Genomic DNA, 23,778 nt, shown 5'->3' with positions numbered 1-23,778 from the left:
ACACATGATAAATACATAGAGTGCCTTTTGAAAGCAATGTCGTAGACCAGTGATGCTGGTGTTGCTCTAGAATATGTATAGTTATGACGAAAATTTATTAATAATAAAAAAACAGAGCTTAGATGGCCAGTGGGCTTCAAACGAGATGGTCGCAGGTCGTGTGTGGGAGACTGCTGCTGTACGCCTTCATTTCACAACAGCACTTTTCTAAAAAAAACAAAAACAATCAGAAATGGGAAGGCGAAATCATCAAGATTGAGCTGACACGGAAAGCAAGTGATCAGCGTTCTTAGGTGCTCGTGGAAGGAAAACGAAGCGGGTAATCTTTAGATGAATTTTGATCACGATGATTTGTTTTCACACTTCACGTTTGAAGACTGACTCTCATAATTTCTTGCGAGCAGATTTGTGCATATCTACGAGGTTGATGCGATGGTAGATTATGAGTTCTGTTTCAACTAAACGCCAGTTTCCTGCAGTCTGCTTGTATGTGTTTTGCCTTCATCGTTAGCACTTTTTATGATTCCTCTAAAGATTTAAGAGGTGTTTAATTTTATTTTACTCCAAATGGATAGGTAACCTACGCAAAAACCACCTAACAATAATTAGTAAATACCTAGTAACTCACTTCGAAGTATTAGTGTGCGCAAATATGCAGACACGTTCGCAAGAGATGGTGCTAGGGACAAGTACCATTTCAGACTGCTTATTTATCTGCAAGTGCCTCGCTGCGGTGGTCTAGCGGCTGAGGTACTCGGCAGCTGACCCGCAGGTTGCGGAATCTAATCCTGGCTGTGGTGGTTGCATTTTCGATGGTCCCGCCGCGGTGGTCTAGTGGCTAAGGCACTCGGCTGCTGACCCGCATGTCACGGGTTCGAATCCCAGCTGCGGCGGCTGCATTTCCGATGGAGGCAGAAATTTTGTAGGCCCATGTGCTCAGATTTGGGTGCATGTTAAAGAACCCCAGGTGGTTGAAATTTCCGGAGCTCTCCACTGCAGCGTCTCTCATATTCATATGGTGGTTTTGGGACGTTAAACCCCACATATCTATCAAGCATTTTCAATGGAGGCGAAGATGCTGTAGGCCCGTGTGCTCTGATTTCGGTGAACGTTAAAGAACCCCCGGAGGTCAACATTTGCGGAGCCCTCCACTGCGGCGTCTCTTATAATCGTATGGTGTTTTGGGACGTTAATTCCCACATATCAATTATTTATCTGCAAGCGGCTACGCAAAATCAACTGTGGAAGATGCACTGGGCAGTAAGCGAGTTCTAATATAATTGCTTCCTTTTTTGAGAACGCTACTGGTGTGAGCTAGTGCGCAAGTGAACATTAAATTGTTGGGTATTTTTACCAATCCTAATGAAAAAGAAATTGAGGTCCCCAAATGCTCCAACAGTAAGACGAAACTAGGCAGCGTAAACTTGTTCATTGAAATTATTATGAAAAAAAAAATCTGCTTTTCTTGCTCTCATGAGTGCCGGTAAATTCGTTTAGGCGTAGATGACGTGGTTTAATAAAGTTTGCTAGTCAAAGTAATTGATTCTAACGAAGATAAAAGACTAACAAGAGAAACGCTTATTTTACTAATATTAAATACAGATGTGCATAATTTGTTAGGTATATCGTTTTATTACACCCTCAGTGCGTTTAGAAGTGCCTGCCCTTCTGGCAAGGCTGTTCCGAAAAATTGCACTAGTTAGTTTTTAGGCCATTGTATTATCGCAGTATTACTACTGCGGAATCTCGAACACTTTACTGAAAAGCTCAGTAGGTTCACATATCTTCCTGCGCAGAGATTTCGCTTCACAAAAGTCATGCTTTTTAGAATTCATATACAGGTCATGGCTGCGCTGCCCACGCGTAATCTAAAGACTTGCTACCCGACAGTTGTCTGAGGTCCAGAATTACGAATGATTACTTTGACTAGTCATTGTTGGTGCTTTAATACATGTGTAGAAAAGTCATAGCTGGTCTTTTTGCCCCCCTTCCCTTTCACTGACGTTCCATCTTGGTCTGAGCGAAGAATTGAGAGAACGCGTTGCGTCGAAAGGTGCTGCTGCTGCCAGCAATGGGACCAAGAAGCTCCTCCCCCTCCAAGATGTGTGAGTCATCATGAATCATTGTAATAAGTGTTGTTTGAATATATGTCGAGAGTTGATAAGCCGTTAACGCAGAAACATATTTGAAATACGAACTCGTGAATCCACAGGGGCCCACAAATACAGGGACAACCAGATAATAGGTGGCAACTGAAATGCCATTTTGAAACTAGTGACACACATAGGCGTGCGCGCAAGCACATACACACGCACACTTTCACGTGGGTCTGCGCACGTAACACATGCACACTAATCTTCTGAGAAAAGTATACGAGACGAGAACACAACAATAAAAAATAGGGGGGGGGGTGGCTTTGAGCTTTGCGTTTAAGTTGAACGCAATAGCGATAACCTGTTGCCATAGGGCGTACTTCACCACTTGGTGCATACTTTTTATTGTACAATGTGACTAAGTAGGTTTATATAGTGGATTACTACAACGTAAAAGACTAAGTTAAAAGTGGCTTGTGCGAGTGAACCTTTCGCGTATGGCAGCATTCTGTGTATTGGGTATCCTGCAATAAACCAAGAGCAATTAGGAGCGAGATTTTTTTCTAATGCAACATCGCCTGTTCTAGCACAGTTATCGTTATTGCCTTTGCCAAAGAGGAAGAAAATCCAAGCAATGAACAACCAGTTGACTGCTTGCTCTCCTTTTGTGATGTTTTTGTGCTGTGAGAAAATAGTGGGTGAATGGACGAACAAATAAATAAGCGAACTAGATATCGAATGCATGAATGAAAAAAAAACAATGAACGCCTGTGGGTGTATCTTCTCTGACAGGAATGACGGAGACTCTGACGTGGTTGTGCCCATGAAGGTGCGCAATCGCATTTCTTTCCTGGACAAGACGACCGAGCACCGAATCCGGGCGATTCTCTACCTCAGCGTTCTGTATGGTGCCAACACGGGCACGATAGCAACCATCACCAGTGGTGCATCAAATATTGTATTCAAGTTCGTCATCGAAGAGTGAGTGCGTTATATAACACAAAGAACCAGCTGAGACATATTTAAAGACGCACGTGAGGCAGCAAGAACAAAGAATAGAAACCGTTGGCCGTTGGGAAAAGTTGTCGTGTAATTTAACAGTAGCGATATTTGGAAGCACAGTGATACAATCAACGTTTTGTTTGTTCCAGCCTCTACGGAGATCGGGCACCTGTAGATTATGCGCTGTGGATGTTCTTTGCGCTGCCTACGGCGCTTATCGGAACTGGCCTCATTTTTGTCGCTGTGGTACCTACATTCTTTCGATGCAAGAGGCAAGTGTCTTGTATTTGTTTTTCATATTAAACTTTATTTCGTGCGCAAGTTTGTGTTGTGTCGAGCCCAATGGCTCGAGAAAAAGTGGTGTACTTGAGAAACTTCGAGCACCCATTTCACATTGCATTCTGCTAGAGTTAGTAGTGGCTACACAGTATTTTTACATCATACTACTTTTACTGAATATTAATCACAGGAATGTTATGCAGTTTAATATTTACCCTAGATCTGATGATACACCAATCATGTAAGCATGACAACAAAATTAGCATTCATTCACACGTTTTAATAAAAAAAGAAAACAAATAATAAAATTTAGAGATCTGTTAAACATTGTGTTAACCTTTTGCAAGAAGGGAATTCATCAATTCTTCGTGAAAAGCACTGAATGCACATTTTACCGTCGTTCCTAAATAAAGTTCACACTGATGAACTTGATTTTAGAGCTTCAGAAGATTGATTCATTGATTGATATGTGGAGCTTAACGTTCATAAACAACCGTGTGATTATGAGAGACACATTAGTGGAAGGCACCGGAAATTTTGACCACCAGAGGTTCTTTAACGTGCAACCAAATCTGACCACACCAACCTACAGCATGTTTGCCTCCATTAAAAATGCAGCCGCTGCAGCCGGGATTCGATCCCGTGACATGCGGGTCAGCAGCCGAGTACCCTTAGCTACCAGGCCACCGCAAAAGGGCGAGATTTTGAAGATTGTGCCTAAGTATTCCTTTTATTAGCATAATGTGCGAACATTATAATTGGCAGGTATAATTATTCGCAGAATAGTGCAAACTTGGAAAAATTAAGACGGAGTCCGTATCTATGTATGATGCTTTCACTTTCTGGTTGGATTTAATGTGTGGAAGTTGTGTACTGATATGACATTGTATTTTATTTACTAGGGTTCTGTGTGCGCAGATTCTTCCACACACGCAATGTGATGATGTGCTTTTTTAATATAATGAGCTCGTAAAATATGTTAATATGGCTGTGCCCCAGTCTAGACGGCAGCACTTTAAATGGAAAATAAATAGTTCATTTATTATTATGTAGCTTGTAAACTGTTGGCAAGTGCAATGAGAATTTTGCCGAAATTTATACTACCTTTGCTACCTCTCAAACAACATGATTACCATGAATGTCACCAGGTAGTACATTTTTTGGGAAAAAATGCACGGAGTGATTTTGCTGAGTCAACACTCTATATACAAGAGCTTAGGTGAGATTTGAGGTGATTGCTACAGGTGGTTGTATGGAGGCAATAAGCAGACGAAAGTAGTGTAGCCCAGTGTAATAAACGCTAAACGAAGTTCTTACCAGAAGCTAAGTTATGCGTATTTAGAAATTGTTGTGTTTTGAGCAGCGAAACTACTTCGCGGTCATTCGCTAGTGGGTCCTTTATTGTTGAAAAGTACAATTTCATATTATGAACCTTGAATGAGGTTATGATACTCTAATGAAGTGGTGTGTGCAAACTTAAATATGTGCTCAGTTTGCGCACGATCTATTATACACAGGCTGAATAAAGAGAAGTGGTTTGTTTTAAAGCCAATGTGAGCGGGCATGCAAAAAACTAACATACACTATTGCTTGATTCAGGTTACAGCATGAAGGGGATCACTGGGTTAACTAAGGCTCGCAGGACGTTCTCATGCGCCGTAAACCCAACAACTAAGATCAGAGTATATGAACGATGCAGTCAAGACACACACTCGTGCCTTCTAGAAATACTTTAAGCACAATCAAGCTTTAATATCCATCTTCATTCCTACATGAAGCAATGGATCGTTCTGCTCCAGCGTTTTGTGAGGGAGCTGCTTTTTTCAGATTGAAGAATGGGGCATGCGCATGTGATCATTACGTAGGGCTCCCTTGAGCAAGAGTTATGGAGATGGCATTGCTTATGACGCGAGCGTGCTGATTCGGGCACGCACGCACGTGTTTTTTTTGTTCTGAGATATCCAGTGTTGCAGAGAAAATTATGCTACTGCGGCTACGAATTTAAGTGGCTCAATGACCAATAGTGCAAGTGCTTTCTTTATATTCTACACACGAGCGTGTGGGATGACAATGCCACTGGCTTAACATTCGCAAACATGAAGCCTCTGGGTAGCACTGCTCTAACTTTCGCCGAAACAGAAGGGGTTCTCGAGCTTACTTAAACTTATCCACACTTAGGTACTCATCCACCTCGAATAAGATCCGCATTTAGGTACTCTTCTTGCTCGTGGAGCACGTCTGTTGCGACCACTGCTCCATATACAATTGTCACCTGCTTATAATAAAATTTTAACAAATGCAGGGATGCTTTTAAGTAGTCCAACAGGAGAGATGTTGAATAAGATTGCACTTGGCACACCAACCTGCAGAACTGCTCAATTCACTCTGTGTGGAGCTGTGTCACCTTCATTGTGGACATGTTGACCGACTTGTCTTGGAGTTAGTCCAAAATCCAGCAGTACATATGACCTCCTACTTTTAAAGACTTCAGGGCATGTGGGCTAGACTCATGAGTCACGTTATTCAACACTCCCTTATTGTCGAAGAATACTCCGATGGTGATGTTGCCGGTCGCCTTGTTAAATTTTATGCAGTTGACGAGATTAATTACACTTTCGATGCTGCTGCGGGCTTTCCTGAACACTAACATTTGTTGAGGGCATAAATTCTAGTTAGTAAGCAACTACTCCACGCGTCTCAACTAATTTACATGCTGGGTGGTCACGTGCGAAGAATAAACTCTTGATTGTGAGCGCTGTACTTTGAAGTGTTTTATCATCTAGCCCAACAATAGATTTTCTTGCAGTACTCTGCTGCACGGACTAATGATCGGTATGAATAGCATCGCACTTAAAAGGGACGTCAATGCTTTAACCTGAGAACCGGTGCTAAGTGATACGATCAGTTGCCGTTTATATATCGGTGTAGCCAAGGCGCCTAACAAGCACGAGCTATGACAAAGACTACTCAAATCACTCAAAGACAACGATTAACCTTAGAAGGATTTGTTGTAAGGGCGGCATAAGCAGCAGCTTCACGTGAAATACTGCTTCCCACAGTGCGTGGGATCTGCCGAAACCCTAAAGTTTATATTTTCTGCTTAGTGCTTGTATTGGCTGTAATACGTTATAGTTATTGGGTGAAAGCCTAATGAGTGCACACGTTTTCTATGAAAACTTACACCAAGCTCACCTCTTTCAGCCCAGACCTTGGAGAAGAAAGCCGTAGCCACACCATGGCTGCAATTCGCCGGAGCTACGCAGCACTGGGCCCAGTGAAGTACGTATAAAAAAAAACGACCCTAAGCTGTCCTAGCTGTAAATAAAAAGGCTACTTATATATATAGTGTAGAAGTAATCCAAGAGAGATACGATTAAACTGCTCGTAATGTATTCACCGCCAATAATTGGCCCTTTGGTGTCCTTCAGAACAATTTCTTTAAAAAAAAATCTCAATAAAGCTTGCTGAAGGTGAACTGTAAAATATTTTGGTTCGCGTCCATGTAATGTTCCACGAGCAAGTGCTTATCAGCAAAGCGTTTAGTATTATAGCATATATGTAGTTTTGCACCCATGCTGCACAATTTATCCTTGTGACACAATGTTCTTGAATGATGCAAGTAATCACCATATGTGATTCGCACATGGAACTGCTTGCCTCTTTGGTCTCTTATTTGTGGGCACTGAACTAAATGGTGGCCATTTGCTATCTAGAATAAATACGTCTTTTACCATCATTCAATGTTTTGTACCAGGCGCACGGGTTTAAACCCGTTCGCTGCAGTCACATTTCGATGGCGGCGAAGTGATGGAAGCCCGCGTACTGTACGATGCCAGTGCACGTCGAGGAAAGACAGATGGTCGAAATTTCCGGAGGTTTCTACTTCAGCGTGTCCCATAATCCCATCCTTGTTCTGGGACGTAAATCCACAGGCATTATACTGCAAGTAACCAGCGCAACTGCGTTGAAAAGTCAGCAATACTCAGAGAAAGGACATCGGCGCGCACTGTGGGTTATCAAATATACTTGCCCGCTTCGCAGCACAATTTCTCGGCCACAGTTTAGTGAAAAAAACCTGTTTTTTTCAGGTGCCCATTGCAATGTATTGGTTAAGCACTGTGACATCTCTTCGTAGAGAGGATTATGGCTTACCGTGCGCATGACAAACGCGTAGGTTGAGCCTTGCTCTCAAGAGTGATAGCGCCCACATTTCCCGTTTTTCTTGCTTATGTCGTTGCGCTTGCATTATACTCGCTACCGCAGATAGCAATATATCAGCCAGAAAAATAATAATAACTTGGTGAAACACTAAGCGCATCACTGTTCTGCTTTCACGACAAAAAGAATAGTTGTGAGAGTGCCATGGCCAGGATTTGGGGACTTGGGCATGTAGTGCCATCTGTCGTCGGCGACGGAAGTGGCCTACTGTAATTAAATGGCGAATAGGAGGGAAAAGTCATATGCGACAGAAATATCGAGTTATGAAAAATGATTCCCAGCTATGCGTGCAAAGACCTACTGGAACATTCAGGAGAAGTTACAGTGTCGCAGTTCTAACCACGTCGATTCCCAGTGCTTATTAGTTTGCAACGGGGCCCCGTGTGTTTATTATAGCTGATGTTAAGTATAATTTCTTGGTTTACGTCCTAAAATCATGATTTAATACTGAGGGACGCCATAGTGGAGGAATCCAGAAATTTTTAACATCTGGTATAATTTAACGTGCACCGACATAGCACAATACGCAGGCCTCTACTATGAACCCTCCACTGAAATGCTACCGTCGCGACCAGAACCGAACCCGCAACCTTCTGGTCCGCATCCGAGCACCCTAGCCACAAATCCACTGAGGTGGAGTAATGGGTGGTTTTCAATAGAATGCGTAGAAGGGCGAGTCGGTGCAATGTCTGAAAATAAAAGAAGAGCGCAAAAGACAAGACGCAGGAGAGAAGTAGACAGAATGGGTGCTCACTATACGCGATTTTATTAAAACGCGTTTTCGGAAATAAACAGATTGTACCTCACAAATGGGGTTGCGCACATTTTCCAAAACGACTACGTCGCGTACGTCGTCAAACACTTCCCGTCATACAGTGACACATGCCCACGGGCGGGTATGAGCCACTGGTATGCGGGTATGTGCCACAGGTGACAAACACTTTGTATCTACCCAGGAACGACGAGAACACACAAGGGCGATTTCAACGCGCGAGTGTTAAGAAATACCAGACGTCGGTAGTGTTGCCTCGACGAGTCCCAGATAGAATCGAACCCAAGCGTTCTGGGTGCCAATGAAGCATTTTACCACAGAGCTACGCCAGGTCTCAGAACTACTTTTTACATAGACGCTATTCTTTGTGAAACGTTAATATAGTAGTTGCAGTGCTGCCTATTATAAACAAGACACATGTACTATTTTGATACAGCCGTCACGTCGGGTTGGCGTCAGATGTGGTTAGTTGCCATGCGCTGAAGTTGATTTATGTAGCAGTGTCTGGGGCCAGCATCTTCGCAAGCATCAACGCTTCATATCAGCCTCTGATGTTGCAAATGCGCATGTACCAGTTGACATCGTTGTGCAAGTGCAAACAACTGGTTGTATAAACATCTCCAACTCTTCAACATATGTCTGTGTGTGAAACATTTGTACATATATTTAGCGTCATTTCATGACGTGATGCTCAATAAAAAAAAATTGCAACATGGTCACCTTTCCTCCGCATGCTTCGCATAACGTGGATTTTCAGAAACGTGGGATCTGTCGAATTTATTTGAGTGCTTTCTGCTTGAGGGGTGCGCTGCAAGTTTCATGCTGCTTACCGTTTTTCGCGTGGCGTTGGAATTTGTTACTGCAGGGTTCATTCCTTTGCCCTAGTGGTGAAAAAATGCACAATAAATGCTCAACTACCTCTGACAGGACACGTTTACTTTTCGCGTTGTACCGATTCCTTAGAAGGGAGATGAATCATGTTTTCTTTTACATTGCAGTATTTCCACTGTGTGCTGCTATGAGTGTACATTATTAAACCTTGGTTACTCACAGTTTCCCGCTTTGTACATACTCATGTCGCCCTGAAAAGAGGTCCACAATTATTTGAACGTGAGTGTCTCTTGGGTAAGAGCATTTCCGCAATAACAAGGAACCCAAAATAGCAGTGACCAAAACATATGCAAGGATAGACATTGCGACAATGTCCTCCCGTGCTTCCGAAAGTCAATTCGTACTTTGACTTACACCCTTAGGGATTGGTTAGCCACAGTGCGCCTCGATACACGCACATCAAGGCACTATAGTTGACTACGACGGCGCGCGACGGCGAGCCGTGAAATCAGTGGACGGACTGTGCATGTGCTGACCTCTCACGCCTACATGGCATTGATACGAGAGACGTGCCGCTTCGCTTGCTGCCGCGGCCGCTCTGCTTTACTGAAGTTTTCTTAGTTACGCCTTATTAAATAGCGTAGGAGTGAGCTGCCAGCCTTCCTCGGCAAAAATTACAGTTCGTTGCCATTGCATACACTGCTTCGTACGTGCGCTAAAACTGAGAGTTGTTTTTAATTATTTACCTTTTTGCTTTGGATTTATTTTATGTCTCATAATTGATGGTGCCGCTTTGAGGAATAGTTTAAAATGGAGCAATTTCAAAAGCTCTAGAACTAGTGGTGAAAAAATAGAGTTCATGTAGGGATAGAAAAGCGCAATGGCAGCCGCTAATATGCCATAAAATATACTTTGTGGGATAGTTCAAAATTGAGCACTTTATACAGCGCATAGAGGCCAAAATATGCACCGCAATCAATCTGATAGGGCACTGAAAGAAATCAATGACACTGGTGGTTACAAAGTGGATATCATAGAATTGACACCGGTAATCTACGCATCTGAGAAGATTGTGGTGGCTATACTAATTTCTTTATACTAGTGGTTGCACAAATAGTTACGAACAGTCTCTTGCAAAGTACCCATTTTATATATGTACGCAAGAACAATTCGTTACCAGTATTGTGTTCTTTGATTACTTCATTAATGCACCGATACATTAATAAAGCCTGCATTACTTACGCGATCAAAAAGAGTCTTAGTGAAACAATGCAGGGGCGCATCTTGTGAGGGGCACTTGACAGTGACGGTGTTTAGTGCCAACTGTGATTTCGTAAATAAAGGTTGCGTGATGGTGAGATTGTGTTTTTTAGCATTCCGTTTCCCTATACAGCCTTCGCGTGGTAACTTGGTCATGCACATTTCAGGTTCCACGAAGTGGCCGTTCTGCTGCTTTGCATTCTTTTAGTGTTTCTCTGGCTTTTCCGAGACCCCATGTTCGCCAGGGGATGGGCCACTTATTTTGGCACCATGTGAGTATGTGTGTCGAACCACTGACTCGTTTGACTACCAATATGCGTTTTTATTTTTGTCAGTCACTCCCGGTCTTCCTTGTTGAAAAATTACGGCGCAATTTACAGCGCCACATCACACGACTGTGGACAATCGAGTAGCCTTAGTGCTATCCTGTGCAGCTTACGGATTGTCGTACTATTTATTACACTGTTATCAGAAGACCGTGCATCCAGTGCTGCACGATTACACTGTGAATATTTTTTATGGCTGTTCTAACTCTGACATAAAAAAGCCCATGTTCTGCAAATTATATAATGCTAAAGGTGTTGATAAGGTAGATGTTGCGTAATAATACCACACACTAATGGCGGGAGAGCATTCTTGGTGCAAACAGCTTTAAAAACCTGCCTCTTCGTTGTTAGGGTATCTTTAAAATGGGTCTCCCTAAACTTTGCAACACTAGTCATTTTGCGTAAGTACACTTTATTAAATTTAAAATATTATATACGCGCATGTGTGTTCGCTTCCGCCACTCGCAACTGGTGAGAAACCCAGGAATGCTGTCTATACCCCAAAAATTTATGTTTGTAGCCACTAGTACCGGTATCTTTTTTTTTCTTTCGGCTCCTTCACACCAGCTTCTGTGTTAAAAAAAATTTAACACGTTGGCACTTTCGTAGTTGCCTGCCTACTCTGGATTCTTTGTTTTTGCTTTGTCATGACTGATATTTAGAAAGTGTGATCGCGCATGCAAATAACCTAAATGATTGAATTCATAGGGGGTTACAGTCGTGCCTTACTCGCTGTTTCTTGGTCGTGTCAGCTCTTCTGAGTCAGTATCCCTGTCTGCTGCAGTGTGAGCGGCAATGAGACGCTGTACACCAGGACGTATATTTTTAAAGCGCCGCGAGATTTATTAATGGCGTATTTGGTTGGGTGCTTACAAGTGCTCTGGAGCACTACGAAAAGTGGTTCCACGTTCAGTTGATGAAATTCGAGCGCTCGGACTACATTCGGTTGGTTCTGTCGGAGCGTCAGCCTCGGACTCGGAGCGCTCCCGACCATTCTGACTTTGAAGGGAGAGCGCGGCATGATCTGACCTGGAGGACGAATCACGTGACACAAGCTGGGAAATAACGTGGCTGCCAGCAGGTGAACCAAGGATTTTAAAGCAACTAACATATCAGTGCCAACAACGTGAGTGCGCAATTCAGTAGGGGCATCACCGGGCGCGTAATACTTCATGCGCCTGCGTTGCGGATGTCTATAGACTGCGTGCGGCGAGCTCAAACAAAGCCATAATTGCACCATAACAATAACGAGGCGGCTAGCGAAGGCGGAAATATTATGAGTGGTGTCGTTACAGCAGCTCGAAGACAACCACGTGGTTTCTCTTGAAGATAGGAGCTCGGACGATGAGGATCACCAGATATATATGCTGAGATGAAAAGGCTATCGCTTAGTCCAGACATGTCGGAGGTGTACTCAGGGATGTTTTCCTGGCCGCTTCCCATCCTGGCAGCATAATGCGCTACAAGGTGCTACAAGAGGAACCCCGCTGAGATTGCCGATGTACTCAGTTGGTGTGGTGCTTCTCGCGCTCTGATCGCGAGCTGCCTCAGCATCTGGCGACTTCAGGGCAGAGGACCGTAGCGGCCAACCGAATTCGCCAAAACCTTCACGAGCCTGCTGAGAGCCAGTTCTCACTCCGAGAAGACAAAACATTTCTAAAGCACTTAATCATAGAGTCATGCATGCTGAATAGGAATGGACATGTAAACTAAAACGAGGCGCACGTAACTTAGATATACGAAAAGCTGTTTGAATATCAATTGATGCGCACATTACTAATCTATGGAAGGCTATATAGAAATCAAAGCTGTGGGCGCTTCGGTCTAATCTTGTCTATCATGTGGTATGGTCACACTTGTGGTTTCGGGACAACCTGCCATGAAACTGATTTCCAGGCACACGGGCGGCATAAATTATTCAATATGACTGCCCAAAGATATAGTGAGGGGAGGATATAAAGCGTCTTGACTTCGCTGCCATGTTCTCATTTTCATACTCACTGCCGCCCTAGATTATAGTAACTACTCCGCGTATTTCTTTATTTGCCAATATATTATAAAACAACTTAGCGAAAGATCTCTCATTCCCGATTAAAGTTAACAAGTTTACTAATTAGGTGTTTTTATTTGTTACTTAGCTTAAAGCTGCTGAAATCGTCAATGAAAATGTGGGACTCTAGTAACAAGCACGTCAATTTCTTAAAGGATGACATGAGTGAGCTCAAGCACTATGTGCCAGTGTGCAGTGCTGTTTTATAGACAAACTTTATAGAAAAACGCCTGTGACAACGAACTTTTTGAGTGGTGGATGTGGCAACCTTGTCTACGAGAAGACCGTCATTCCTTGTTATTATTCTGTGCGTGTCTCACTTTAGTTTGTGTTTAACTTTTGTTGATTGCTTTCCTCTCAAATTGCAGAAAGCCAAAGGATGCTACAGCCGTCACCATACCGGTGATCCTGCTGTTCATGATCCCTTCCAAACCATGGGAGGGCGCCGGCAGTCCTTCTCTGCTTTCTTGGGAAATGGTTCAAGCTAAACTGCCGTGGAGCGTCATCCTACTGATTGGCAGCGGGTTTGCCATCGCCGAAGGCATGAGGGTCAGAATGCAGCAAAAAATAGCAAATTTGAGGAACACCCAAGTCTGTCTGTCTGTCTGTCTGTCTCTATCTATCTATCTATCTATCTATCTATCTATCTATCTATCTATCTATCTATCTATCTATCTATCTATCTATCTATCTATCTATCTATCTATCTATCTATCTATCTATCTATCTATCTATCTATCTATCTATCTATCTATCTATCTATCTATCTATCTATCTATCTATCTATCTATCTATCTATCTATCTATCTATCTATCTATCTATCTATCTATCTATCTATCTATCTATCTATCTATCTATCTATCTATCTATCTATCTATCAAAGCCAAATTCCTAATGAACCGGAATCCAACACGGTTCATTCAGCCGTGAGTTTTCTATTACGGTGATCATCATACGAAATCAATGATTTTGGTACGTACGAGCCCAAAATTATCGTTCAAAAACTTCATTGATTAGACGTCAAACTTCAATCAAGGAGTGCCATTTCGCCCATCTCCTAATTTGCATGCGCGTAGGTGCATGCGCATAGCTGATTAAAGAGTTGTGTTCATAGTCACTTGCCCTTTTCGCAACATGAATGGTAAGCTCAGGTGTTGCGCGCATACCCTATGAAGGTTAGAGTATGCTCTGAAGACTAAATGTTGATTCTTTTTGCACAATTATCGCATACATGATGTTTTCGAGATAGCCTTCCCACGCTTACAAAGAAAAAAAACCTCAACTTTAATTTGCAGATTGTCCATTAAATAGCTCTACTAAGTTCAATTATTGGTATTTTTCTACCGTAAGACATTCCTCGATCATATTAAAATTGACATATGCCACGCATCCAACATATACAAGATCTTGTATTATCATACGAGAACACCTATGATGAAAATATGTTCATACAAATGAATTGTATACAAGGCATGTATGTGATACGAGGATTTTCGAGAGGAATTTGTTCTGCAGTTTCATGGTAAATAAAAAATATTAAAGGCCACAACAAATAGCTGGTTGTCTAGCGTTAGCTGAGCTACTAGCATCTTGCACAAATGCTAAAAACGGTGACACAGTAATACTGGATTTGCCAATGAAAAGGTAATGATGGATCCGAAATAATGATGAGGCAGTGTTACCGACACAGTGATATCATTTAAAAAGTAACAGCCTAAACGATCCAGACGAAAAAAGATACTTGGCGGGTAAGTGGAGAATAAATGAGCATTAGGGTCTTTGCTGCAAGGAACACTTGAAGTGTCGTATAACGTGTTCATATGCACGAAGTATTAATGGTTGTCCAATCTGGTCGTAAAGCTCCGTCATTCTGATAAATACAAACTTCACAGGCGATGATGGTGATATGTGGCTTGGGAAAGATGGGGAGAGCTTCCCATCTTAACTACAAGCACATCTTCAGGGCTGCAGAGAGAACAACGTAGAGGAATAAATGGAAGTTTTGATATCTTCAAGTATCATTTTCTTCGAAACACGGCAACTCAAAATGTACAAAATGTCAAATGTCTTCCAGTGGTGCATCGAGACATCGAGATTGAGCAAGCCTGGGTAGCTTAATTAGGACGAGGAGTGGATATTTAAGTGTAACATCGAGATTGAGCAAGCCTGGGTAGCTTAATTAGGACGAGGAGTGGATATTTAAGTGTAATGATATCGAGCGTTTTTTATAAGAACGGGGTGTATGTTGAACGCATTGTTATAAAATTTGCTGCTTTCAATAACTTTAAAACAAGCTACAGGTGGTAAATTTATGGCATATCTTGTATTTTTCATTTGATTTTCATAATTAGGACACTTCAGGTGACAAACTAACTGACGTAGTCTTCAGAAGTAAGAAATTTTGAAAGGAATTCTCTGTTTTATTTTTTCGTGTGCCTGACCAGGTTTCTGGCCTGTCGGAACTCATGGGCCAAAAGCTCGCCACGTTGGGCCACATGCCTCCAATTCCACTGATGATCTGCTTGAGCATCGTCTCTTCTTTCATGTCTGAACTAGTATCAAACTCAGCAACGTGCACTGTTCTGCTGCCAGTTTTTGATGAATTGGTGAGCAGAAACTTTCCCAGTGGTTCTCTTCGTGGTTGTATCTCTCACCCTTTCTCTCTCACACACACGCACGCACAAACACACACACTCACACACACACAAAAATAAACCACGAGAAAAGTGCCTTACTGAGCAGTATTTGCTACCACATTATTTTGATATTGATCTTTCACTTTTACGGGCTGTTCGTGCTTGAAACATTTATTCTGATTACTCAAGCATGCACTTTTATATTTCACTATTGTCACTTAGTATTTTCTCTTTAGTAATGCTTCGTCACGCTGTTACGCGTGCATCAGATATAAGCGAAAAGTATCTGAATGCGATGCCAAATAAAGTAGACATTCGTAATTTACAGATACGCAACGCTCATGTTTGTGAAAGAAGATAATACCACAACCATGTGCACCTTTCTCTCTGTAAAAATTCAGATTCTGACAGTATGTGATATTCATCACTAGAACACACATGCCATGGCATCACAAGGCTGAGCTGGAGCTCACGAGTTCCATCAAAGCCACTGTTAATGCAATTTGACCAGGGTAAAGAAAAAAAAAGAGAGAAAGAATGCTTACGTACTGGGACTTGGGTGTACGTTAAAGAACCCAGATGGTCACAGTTCCTTTACACCATGCCACTCCATGGTATTATAAATTTGACTCGGTATACATACACAGAACTTTATTGAATTGTTCTGCAAGTTAGTGGGACGGGTGAAATGTACCGCCTGGGTGATGGCTACAATGCTTTTTATTCTTAGAGGCTTCCTGGGCCCGTCGGAGAGCCGAAACTTGACTCGTTATAACAGCAGAATTGTGTATCATAAGCAGCGTGTGATGATTGTGCAACTTCTCATAATCAAGTAACCTCGTTAATTTCTTTGTGCTGTTGTTTGCAAATGTACGTTTTGTCAATATACTTGTTATTATTGAACTGTATACGTGACTCATGACTAACATAGAATGCTGTCTTGTAGTGGACCAGGTACTAGCTGAAAACGCTGTTGTCCCACACTGTTTTGCGTGAATCTTCTTTTGCAACTGCACAAATATTTGACCGATTACTTTAACTTTTTGTGTCTTTCTTATGCAAATACCGCCTATTTATGAATCATGCTGGAGAGTTAGGAGTGCATATAAAAGGCAAATTATGAGGCAACACACACGCGGACTACTAACTGAAAGGGCACTCTATGGCAAAAGAGAAAAGACAATCGTTCTCGGTGCATGCTTATGTGTAGTAGCGCCCCATGTCAATCAGGCAGACAAACGTGTGGGTTATGCGAGTGGTAAAAGTTAAGTCATTTCATTTTTATATATGTTCATTTATCAAAAGCTGAGTTACTCGTGCGCTTTCACTACACTATTCATGATCTAACTCAGGCTGGAGTTGTTCTAGTAACTGACCGCGGGGCTGAAAAAAAAAAGACACGATGTTTAGAAAGGCAATTGAAGTACCGAAATAGCATCTTTTTGAAACTGGTCGCGTGTTTTCCGAAGACACACTCTGTGGCACTATCTTTTTTTTTGCTTTTGTGCAAGGCCAAGGATCTTCATGTGAACCCGCTACTATTCCTAATTCCGGCGACGATCGCCAGCAACTACGCCTTCTTACTGCCTGTAGGAACGCCGGCAAATGCCATGGTATACGAACAGGGTCGGCTCACTTTGATGCAAATGGTACGTATACCATGCTACGTGCATTTCCTTCTGGCAATAACTGCCTCTTGTAACTTCCAGAAGCTATACACAGCAGCTTTCTAAATAAGAACACATTAGGTCCACACTTAGCTATTGTGTTAACGTACGAGAGAATTACTATACTGTAGCTTATAGAGGGCTCGCATGGTAACGAGTGTACAACTTGAGTGATGTGAAATGCAATGCAATCAGCACATGCACTACTCCTTTTTTGCACCATTGTTTGGCAAGACACTACGTAATTGAGACTGAACACCAGTGAAGCTCACCATTAGCAGCAGAGCTAGGGCGTTGGATTTTTGCGATCAGTGAAGTAGCCCTCATGTCTATTTACTAGATAAACATGTACATGATTTTGCTTTATTGCAATAACATTTTTATGTACAATCTCGACGGGTTTTAGCCGTAGCCGTCACCATCATGTCACGTATAAAGTTCAAATCGATAAAATACACCTGTGCATCATACATTCTGTACGCTTGAAATAGCGCGAGCGGGGGTGACCAACGCGGCGTAAGCGCCGATCAAACGAACCAGCCCATCGCCGCCCTGATGCACAAGTGATAAGATCTCACCGCTTGTTAGACCAGCGGTCGAATGCGCAATCTGAGGGAAAAATCCCCACATGTCTTTAACGATCTTGACAAAACGCGAGGGTGGGTGCAGGGTTTCTCGAGCAGCAAGTCCGATCTTTGTTTTGCGAGTGTAGTCGTCACCCGCGCAAGCTCGCGTTATCTTGTTATCAGGGCAACTATCACCGGGCGGCTCGTATGCCCTTCGACGTTCTGCGCTCTCTACGCTAAGAGATTGAGCGAACAGTTTCTCTGGAGCAGCCGTACTGTTTTAAAACTGCATTTAGTGAAGTTGAGTGTTGCCAGATCCAATGGAGTTAGCTGCCATCCCCAATTTGTATAATGTTAAGTTTGTTGCTATCGCGTTCAATGCTCTACATTTGTGGTGAAAACTGAATGTTTCATGATTCTTTTAACTCGAAAGTATTTCACGCTACATTACGGAGGTGATTCCCAATACAACGACGAGGACAGGCATTTCGGAGAAATGCTTGGACATCGAATGAAAACTAGCGCATTACACCATAGCGGGCTGTTCTGGGTTCTGTAGCAATGGCCATGTCGAGGGGTTGGCCCGGAGTGCTCACGATTGCAAATGCGTAACATTGTGGCTGTGAAGAGGAGCACTTTTACAATGGTTTTCAGACTAGCGTTCGAAGCTATACATTTACACAATGTAGCTCGACAGAATGTTTTATCATTGACCTCCGAAAATACCCCCCAAGTGTCATATTTGCAGAGAATCTAGTGAGCTTATAGGATACTCACTTTCCTAGATTGACGAAATGGCTTCACAAATGCCATTTCATTACGCAACGGGATAACCCACAGGACTGTGAGCTACAATTTCAGCATGAATAACTGCGCTACCCAACAATGAGCCCAGAAAGAAATCTGCGCTATGCCACGCACAGTGTATAATCGTCGCTTATGGGAAACAGGAATTCTTTTACACTATTGCGTACCACTCCTTTTATCTACTTATCTTCAGTGATAGCCTTGCCATCATTCAGGTGTATACCTCAGTCTATTCACTTGCATCCCAAGACAGTATCTTTCACACACCACTTCAACATCATGATCAGGCTTGAATAACGTAAAAAAAGCCTTGAGTCACCCCCTCCCAGCGACTTCTCTAAGAACGATCTTGATAAATATAATTTACGTTGCGATATCTTTCAAGAAAAAATGCTTTTAATGGGTTGCAGACACTAGACGGCACTATATAGTACTACTTAGTGGGTTACAGACACTGCAGAAGGTACTATAGGGCCAAAGGATTTAATAATACATGTTACACGATATATTGGTGTTCAAGTGCGTTGATACCATATTCGAACAAGAAATTCTGGGCTAATTGATTCATGAGTCGACTCACTCGGACTCACTTAGACTCAGCTGCAGTCGTGAGTCTGAGTGAGTCCTGATGAATAATATTAGGGGCTCTTACCTTGTACATATACTTATTTACGTTACCGTTGTACTCAATACCGTAAGAAATCTGCGCATGCATTGGACCTTGGCGAACGTAGGCAATTACGGAACGTAAAGTACTCGCCTGTCAGGTTTTACTATTGCAATCTCATCTCGCATATCTACCTTCGTTCGTGGGCGCTCGCTATACCCGCATTGCAATGACTCAAGCCGTCGAGTCAAAATAAGCCGAAGTGGGAGCGCCAAGAGCGATCACAATGTTTCAGGCTAATTACCGAAGCTTCAGTTCCTAGAACACCAAAACAGAAAAAATGTAAGCTCGCGATAAGCTGGACAGGTGGCGCCATCTAGCGAGGCCAAGATGAACAGGCAATCACAAAATTGTTTCTGCAGAAACATCGTGATTTCTGCACTTGGTGTAAAGGCCTCGCAGTGGAATCAGGGCGAATAAATTACCATTTTCATGATTTTCGACCTAAAAACATTAGACGTAAACCAACAAAGCTTAGGACTGTGGTTACATGAAGTGTCACAGAATGGTGGCACTATTGTTGCAGTAACTTTTTATTTTTTTCACCCTTTTGCGCATACGAAGGTACCGTACACGGTAAATAACCTCTCGTGAGATTGCCGTTGTAATGATTAAATCTTATTTAGGTTAAGTATAGTTTGAATGCAATCATCATCACCTTTTATGGTTCGAGCAAACGTAAATGTATGCGTTTACGTACGTACGCCAACTTTTACTTATCAGGGCTTAAATGTTTGATAATATGGGAAATTTGACGCTCCAAAACCACCATACAATTATGAGAGACACCGTAGGGTTCCGGAAATATCGACCACCTGAAGTTCTTTTACGTGCACCCACATCTGAGCACACAGGTATACAGCATTATCACCTCGATCAAAAATTCAGCCACTGTAGCCTGGACTCAATCGCAAGACCTGCGGTTCAGCAGCCGAGTACCTTAGCCACTAGACTACCGCGGTGGGGTGACCTAAAAATCTGAGAATACGTGTTTTGGTAACACGGTTAATGAAATCTGGTATTCCGGAAACGTTAAAAAGTATATGTACAAGCTAAACGTACCTTCGTTGGGGAGATTAAGCTCGAGTGACTCCGGTTGCCGAAACTTTTCGTGAATGAGAGTATGACTTAGTCTGGCTGAGGACAGGAAATTTTTGCTGAGTCGGAGTCTTAGTGAGCCCTTAGCGCAAATTATATTTTACGAGTTAGTCGGAGTTAGCTTCACAATTTCTGCTGACATGTGCTCCTAGACCAGAAAGCTTTGAATGAATAGCTGCGTCTGATGAGGACACACGAATAAAGTGACCCACATTGAATACTATTTGGGCCTGCGTTCGGCTTCATCGCAATTTTTTAGGTGCGAAATGTGCTTAAGTTTGGGCTTGTCGGCGTCTCCTGTAATAATGTTGTGTAATTTAGTCACGTTCTCTCACGAAACAACTTTCGACAGATCAGGTATGTAGAGACGGGCGTTTCAGCTTCACTAATACAAAACTTCGTAAGGCTCGAAGCGTGCCGTCTTTTTAGAGTGCTTTTTTTGATGAGGCAGTAGTGAGGTCAAGCCTGAAACCGGGCATGTACGGAAGGCAGTTCCCGCTCCGCTTATGTGCTCGGAAAACTGAGTCAGAATGCAGTTTATCTTGAGGTACTTCTTCCCTTACACGCCCGGTTACAGTTCCCAATGCCATGTAGAGATAGCTGTTTTAGCTCCACTAAAGCCGTCAGTTATTTTTTCGGCTAACTGTCACCTTCCCTGTTTTGGGGGGCCCGGTCGTGAGTACTGGGATATATTCAGTTTTTCTAGGGGGATAACAGTCTTCACGGTCCACGATGACTATACGACACGCCGTGACGACAGAAGATTTGGATAAGCCCCGCTCGCAAGGTCTTAAGCACCTAATATGAATGTGCACCACAAAAAGTAGGCTCATTCCACTACACGCCGCTGGTCCTACTCTGGCGAAGCCTTGGAACGGTGTAAAGGGACGCTCTCTTGAGGATGAGGTGGAGGGCCTTGTCAGAATGACCAGAGTCCTGGAATAGGGAGCTGTCTGGTGCCTACCCACTCTTTGTCAATTCACCGTTCCCCTTTTCCCATTTCACTTCATAGATAATCAGGTGTGTTTTACCACAACCACGGCACATATTCTCGTACTTCAAAGATGTCTGCTCATAGTTGCTGGGCCACACGGTGTAATGAACATTCAAAATCATCAAGCCTATTTCGCTTGATTTGCAAATCACTTTGACATTTATTCTGGAGACATCTTAAAATTTAGGGGCACTGTATTGTGGGTATACTTTGTTATTTGGAAAAGCTTGGTCTGTTGCTGAAATATATCTATCCGAAAAGTGAGTATATTGGTTTAAAGTAACTTCTAAAAACAACTGATATTCTTTTAAATTATAAAAATGAAATTTCAGACAAATTTTGTACATAAATTGTTGTTACCGCGTCGCAATATGAGTCGTTCTTGAGCAAACCTATTCCGTCAACTTTTGGCTGAACTTCGCCTATTTAAGTGCTGTTATAGGACCGGACGTATGGAATAGCGTTATTCTCAACATACTCGGTAAAATATTTCTGTTGTGCGGCAAGTGTTTTTTTTTTGTTTGTCGTGTCACTATGTGAATCGACTTCATAGTGATGTGAGTTTTCGCGACTAGGCTGCGTTACAATAACTTTGTTTAGGGACAATTTCAGGAACTTTTTTGCGTGGCCGTGGTTTACGAAAATTCTATTATCTACATCAAAATGTGCTCAAACACTTCGCTTTAATTTTTGACGCAGAACTGAGCAACCAGTTTGTCTATACTCTGGCCAACTCCTTTGTGTTATTAGTTCTCTTCTCGGATCATTTCCCTGGATATTATTCACATTGCGATTGATTCATTGGCATTAGGCACGGGTATTTGTTTTGCTGGGTGGCGTGCCTTGAGAGATGAGGCATGCAGAGTGGGCCTTTACGGAATCCAGATTTTCGCTTGAAGAATAATTTACGGTACAGGTGAAAACAGCGCGGCGCATGGCTTTGCCTCTAGGTAGAATGAGAATGTGGGAAGAACTTTATCTATAAGAGATATGTCACCCTGTTTACCTCGCAGGTCATACCGGGATTCCTGGTTAAAACCATCACCATGGCGGTCACGGTCATCCTCACTTGCGTTCTTGGTGACCCGATCTTCGGCATGTTTCAAGAAGCTGATTGGGCATCGCATACAATAGCTGGCAACTACAGCACATTAAGCCCACTGCAAAGCTAGCCGTTTTTTTAAAACCTTCACCGTGAACGCTGTGCCAGTATGTGAAATGAAATACGTTTAAAGGAGGCTTCTGAAATTATATGTTTGAAATACCACACAACACACATAAATGTCACAAAATCGGAACACCCAAGCTTGTTTCTGACGTTCAGAGTTTTTCTCTTTTTCAGGTATTCGTGCGTTTGCTGTTGTAACAGCGCAGTACCGTTGAATGTGGGACGTTCGACGTCGGATCAGATGAAGAATAGCGTTATAATAGGTAAAGACAGCGTAGACGGCGCACGTGTACTGTGACAAAGTTAGCTTTTCTTGTGATTACTTAAAAGTTTTTGCTGCAAAAAAAAAAAAAAACTGTATTAACGCTGAATACAATAGGCTTTTAACCCGAGCACATGTGAGTGGCCTCCCAGTATCATACTACAAAGCAATACTTGAAACTCTGTTGCAAACGGACTGAATGTACACTTCATTTTGATTAAGGAATCTAGTTAACCGTGTATTAGAGTCTTTCAGGACAGCAATGGCCAAAATGCGAATTGTGCAAGTAGTGGGTTGTTGAATCCTTTTATACCATAACAAGAGGCGCAGATATAATTTTGATTGCCGTCAATTGTAGCATAAACAAATGCACATAATACCTTGCAGGTGTGCAGTGGGCAACACGCTTCCGCGAAGAATGACAAATTTTAATAGAATAGTGTACGTTTTCCTACTTTATGAAAATTTTGATGATTTGTACTGTAGTGATTACCATGCAAGTTACGCGTAGTAGCTTCCTCAACAGTCTAAAAAATACTCTAGAAAGGCCGCTCTTTTACTTTCGCTGTGATTGTGCAGCACGTTCTGCGCAGGCTATTTTTCACGCCACTGTCAATGGTGATATTGGCAATTGTCAGGGTGACAGCGCTCGTTGGAGTGTCGACAAATGAACGAGGGACACGGGTGACACAACCGATTTGATATCACGCATCTCCCGTGCTGCCAGATCCTTTGGCCGTCATACTTGTTGGGCGCCTGTCGATTGCGGCTGTTGAACCGAACAGCCATACAGCAAATTGTGTTTGGATTCAAACCGTTCGTCCAGCAATTTATGTGATAAAACATATTGAAAAACTTTCACCCCCCCCCCCGTTCAGGGAGTACTGACACCTGAAAGCTTAGTTGTAATGGTACGGGAGGGAAGGCCCCTATTACCGGAATTTTTCAAGGTGTTCATTTACCATCTCTCCCATTGCTAGTGATTGCCGCTGAGAGTTTTAATTTAGTGGAGAACAAGGCGAGACGTTATTATAGAAAATTACCAAGAGGTGTTGACTGATAACTACTCGAAAATAGAAAA

At 42.6% G+C, this 23,778-nt stretch overlaps 1 protein-coding gene across 1 annotated transcript in view; it reads left to right on the top strand.

Annotated features, from left to right (window-relative positions):
• Nucleotides 1-22,505, top strand: part of LOC119160894 (Na(+)/dicarboxylate cotransporter 3) — an 87,042-nt gene extending 64,537 nt beyond the window's left edge. Inside the window, exons 6-14 of the mRNA XM_037413164.2 lie at nt 2,027-2,105; nt 2,886-3,074; nt 3,245-3,367; nt 6,576-6,653; nt 10,623-10,727; nt 13,200-13,380; nt 15,277-15,438; nt 16,980-17,117; nt 22,281-22,505. Coding sequence (XP_037269061.1) covers nt 2,027-2,105; nt 2,886-3,074; nt 3,245-3,367; nt 6,576-6,653; nt 10,623-10,727; nt 13,200-13,380; nt 15,277-15,438; nt 16,980-17,117; nt 22,281-22,439 — 1,214 coding nt within the window. The 3' untranslated portion in view covers nt 22,440-22,505. The remainder of the gene's footprint in view (nt 1-2,026; nt 2,106-2,885; nt 3,075-3,244; nt 3,368-6,575; nt 6,654-10,622; nt 10,728-13,199; nt 13,381-15,276; nt 15,439-16,979; nt 17,118-22,280) is intronic.
• The last annotated feature ends 1,273 nt before the right edge of the window (nt 22,506-23,778 follow it).

The sequence above is a fragment of the Rhipicephalus microplus genome, chromosome X (assembly GCF_043290135.1).
Source record: "Rhipicephalus microplus isolate Deutch F79 chromosome X, USDA_Rmic, whole genome shotgun sequence".
NCBI classification, from domain to species: Eukaryota; Metazoa; Arthropoda; class Arachnida; order Ixodida; family Ixodidae; genus Rhipicephalus; species Rhipicephalus microplus.
Note: the sequence above shows the minus strand (reverse complement) of the source record. Positions and strands in the feature narration are given on the sequence as shown.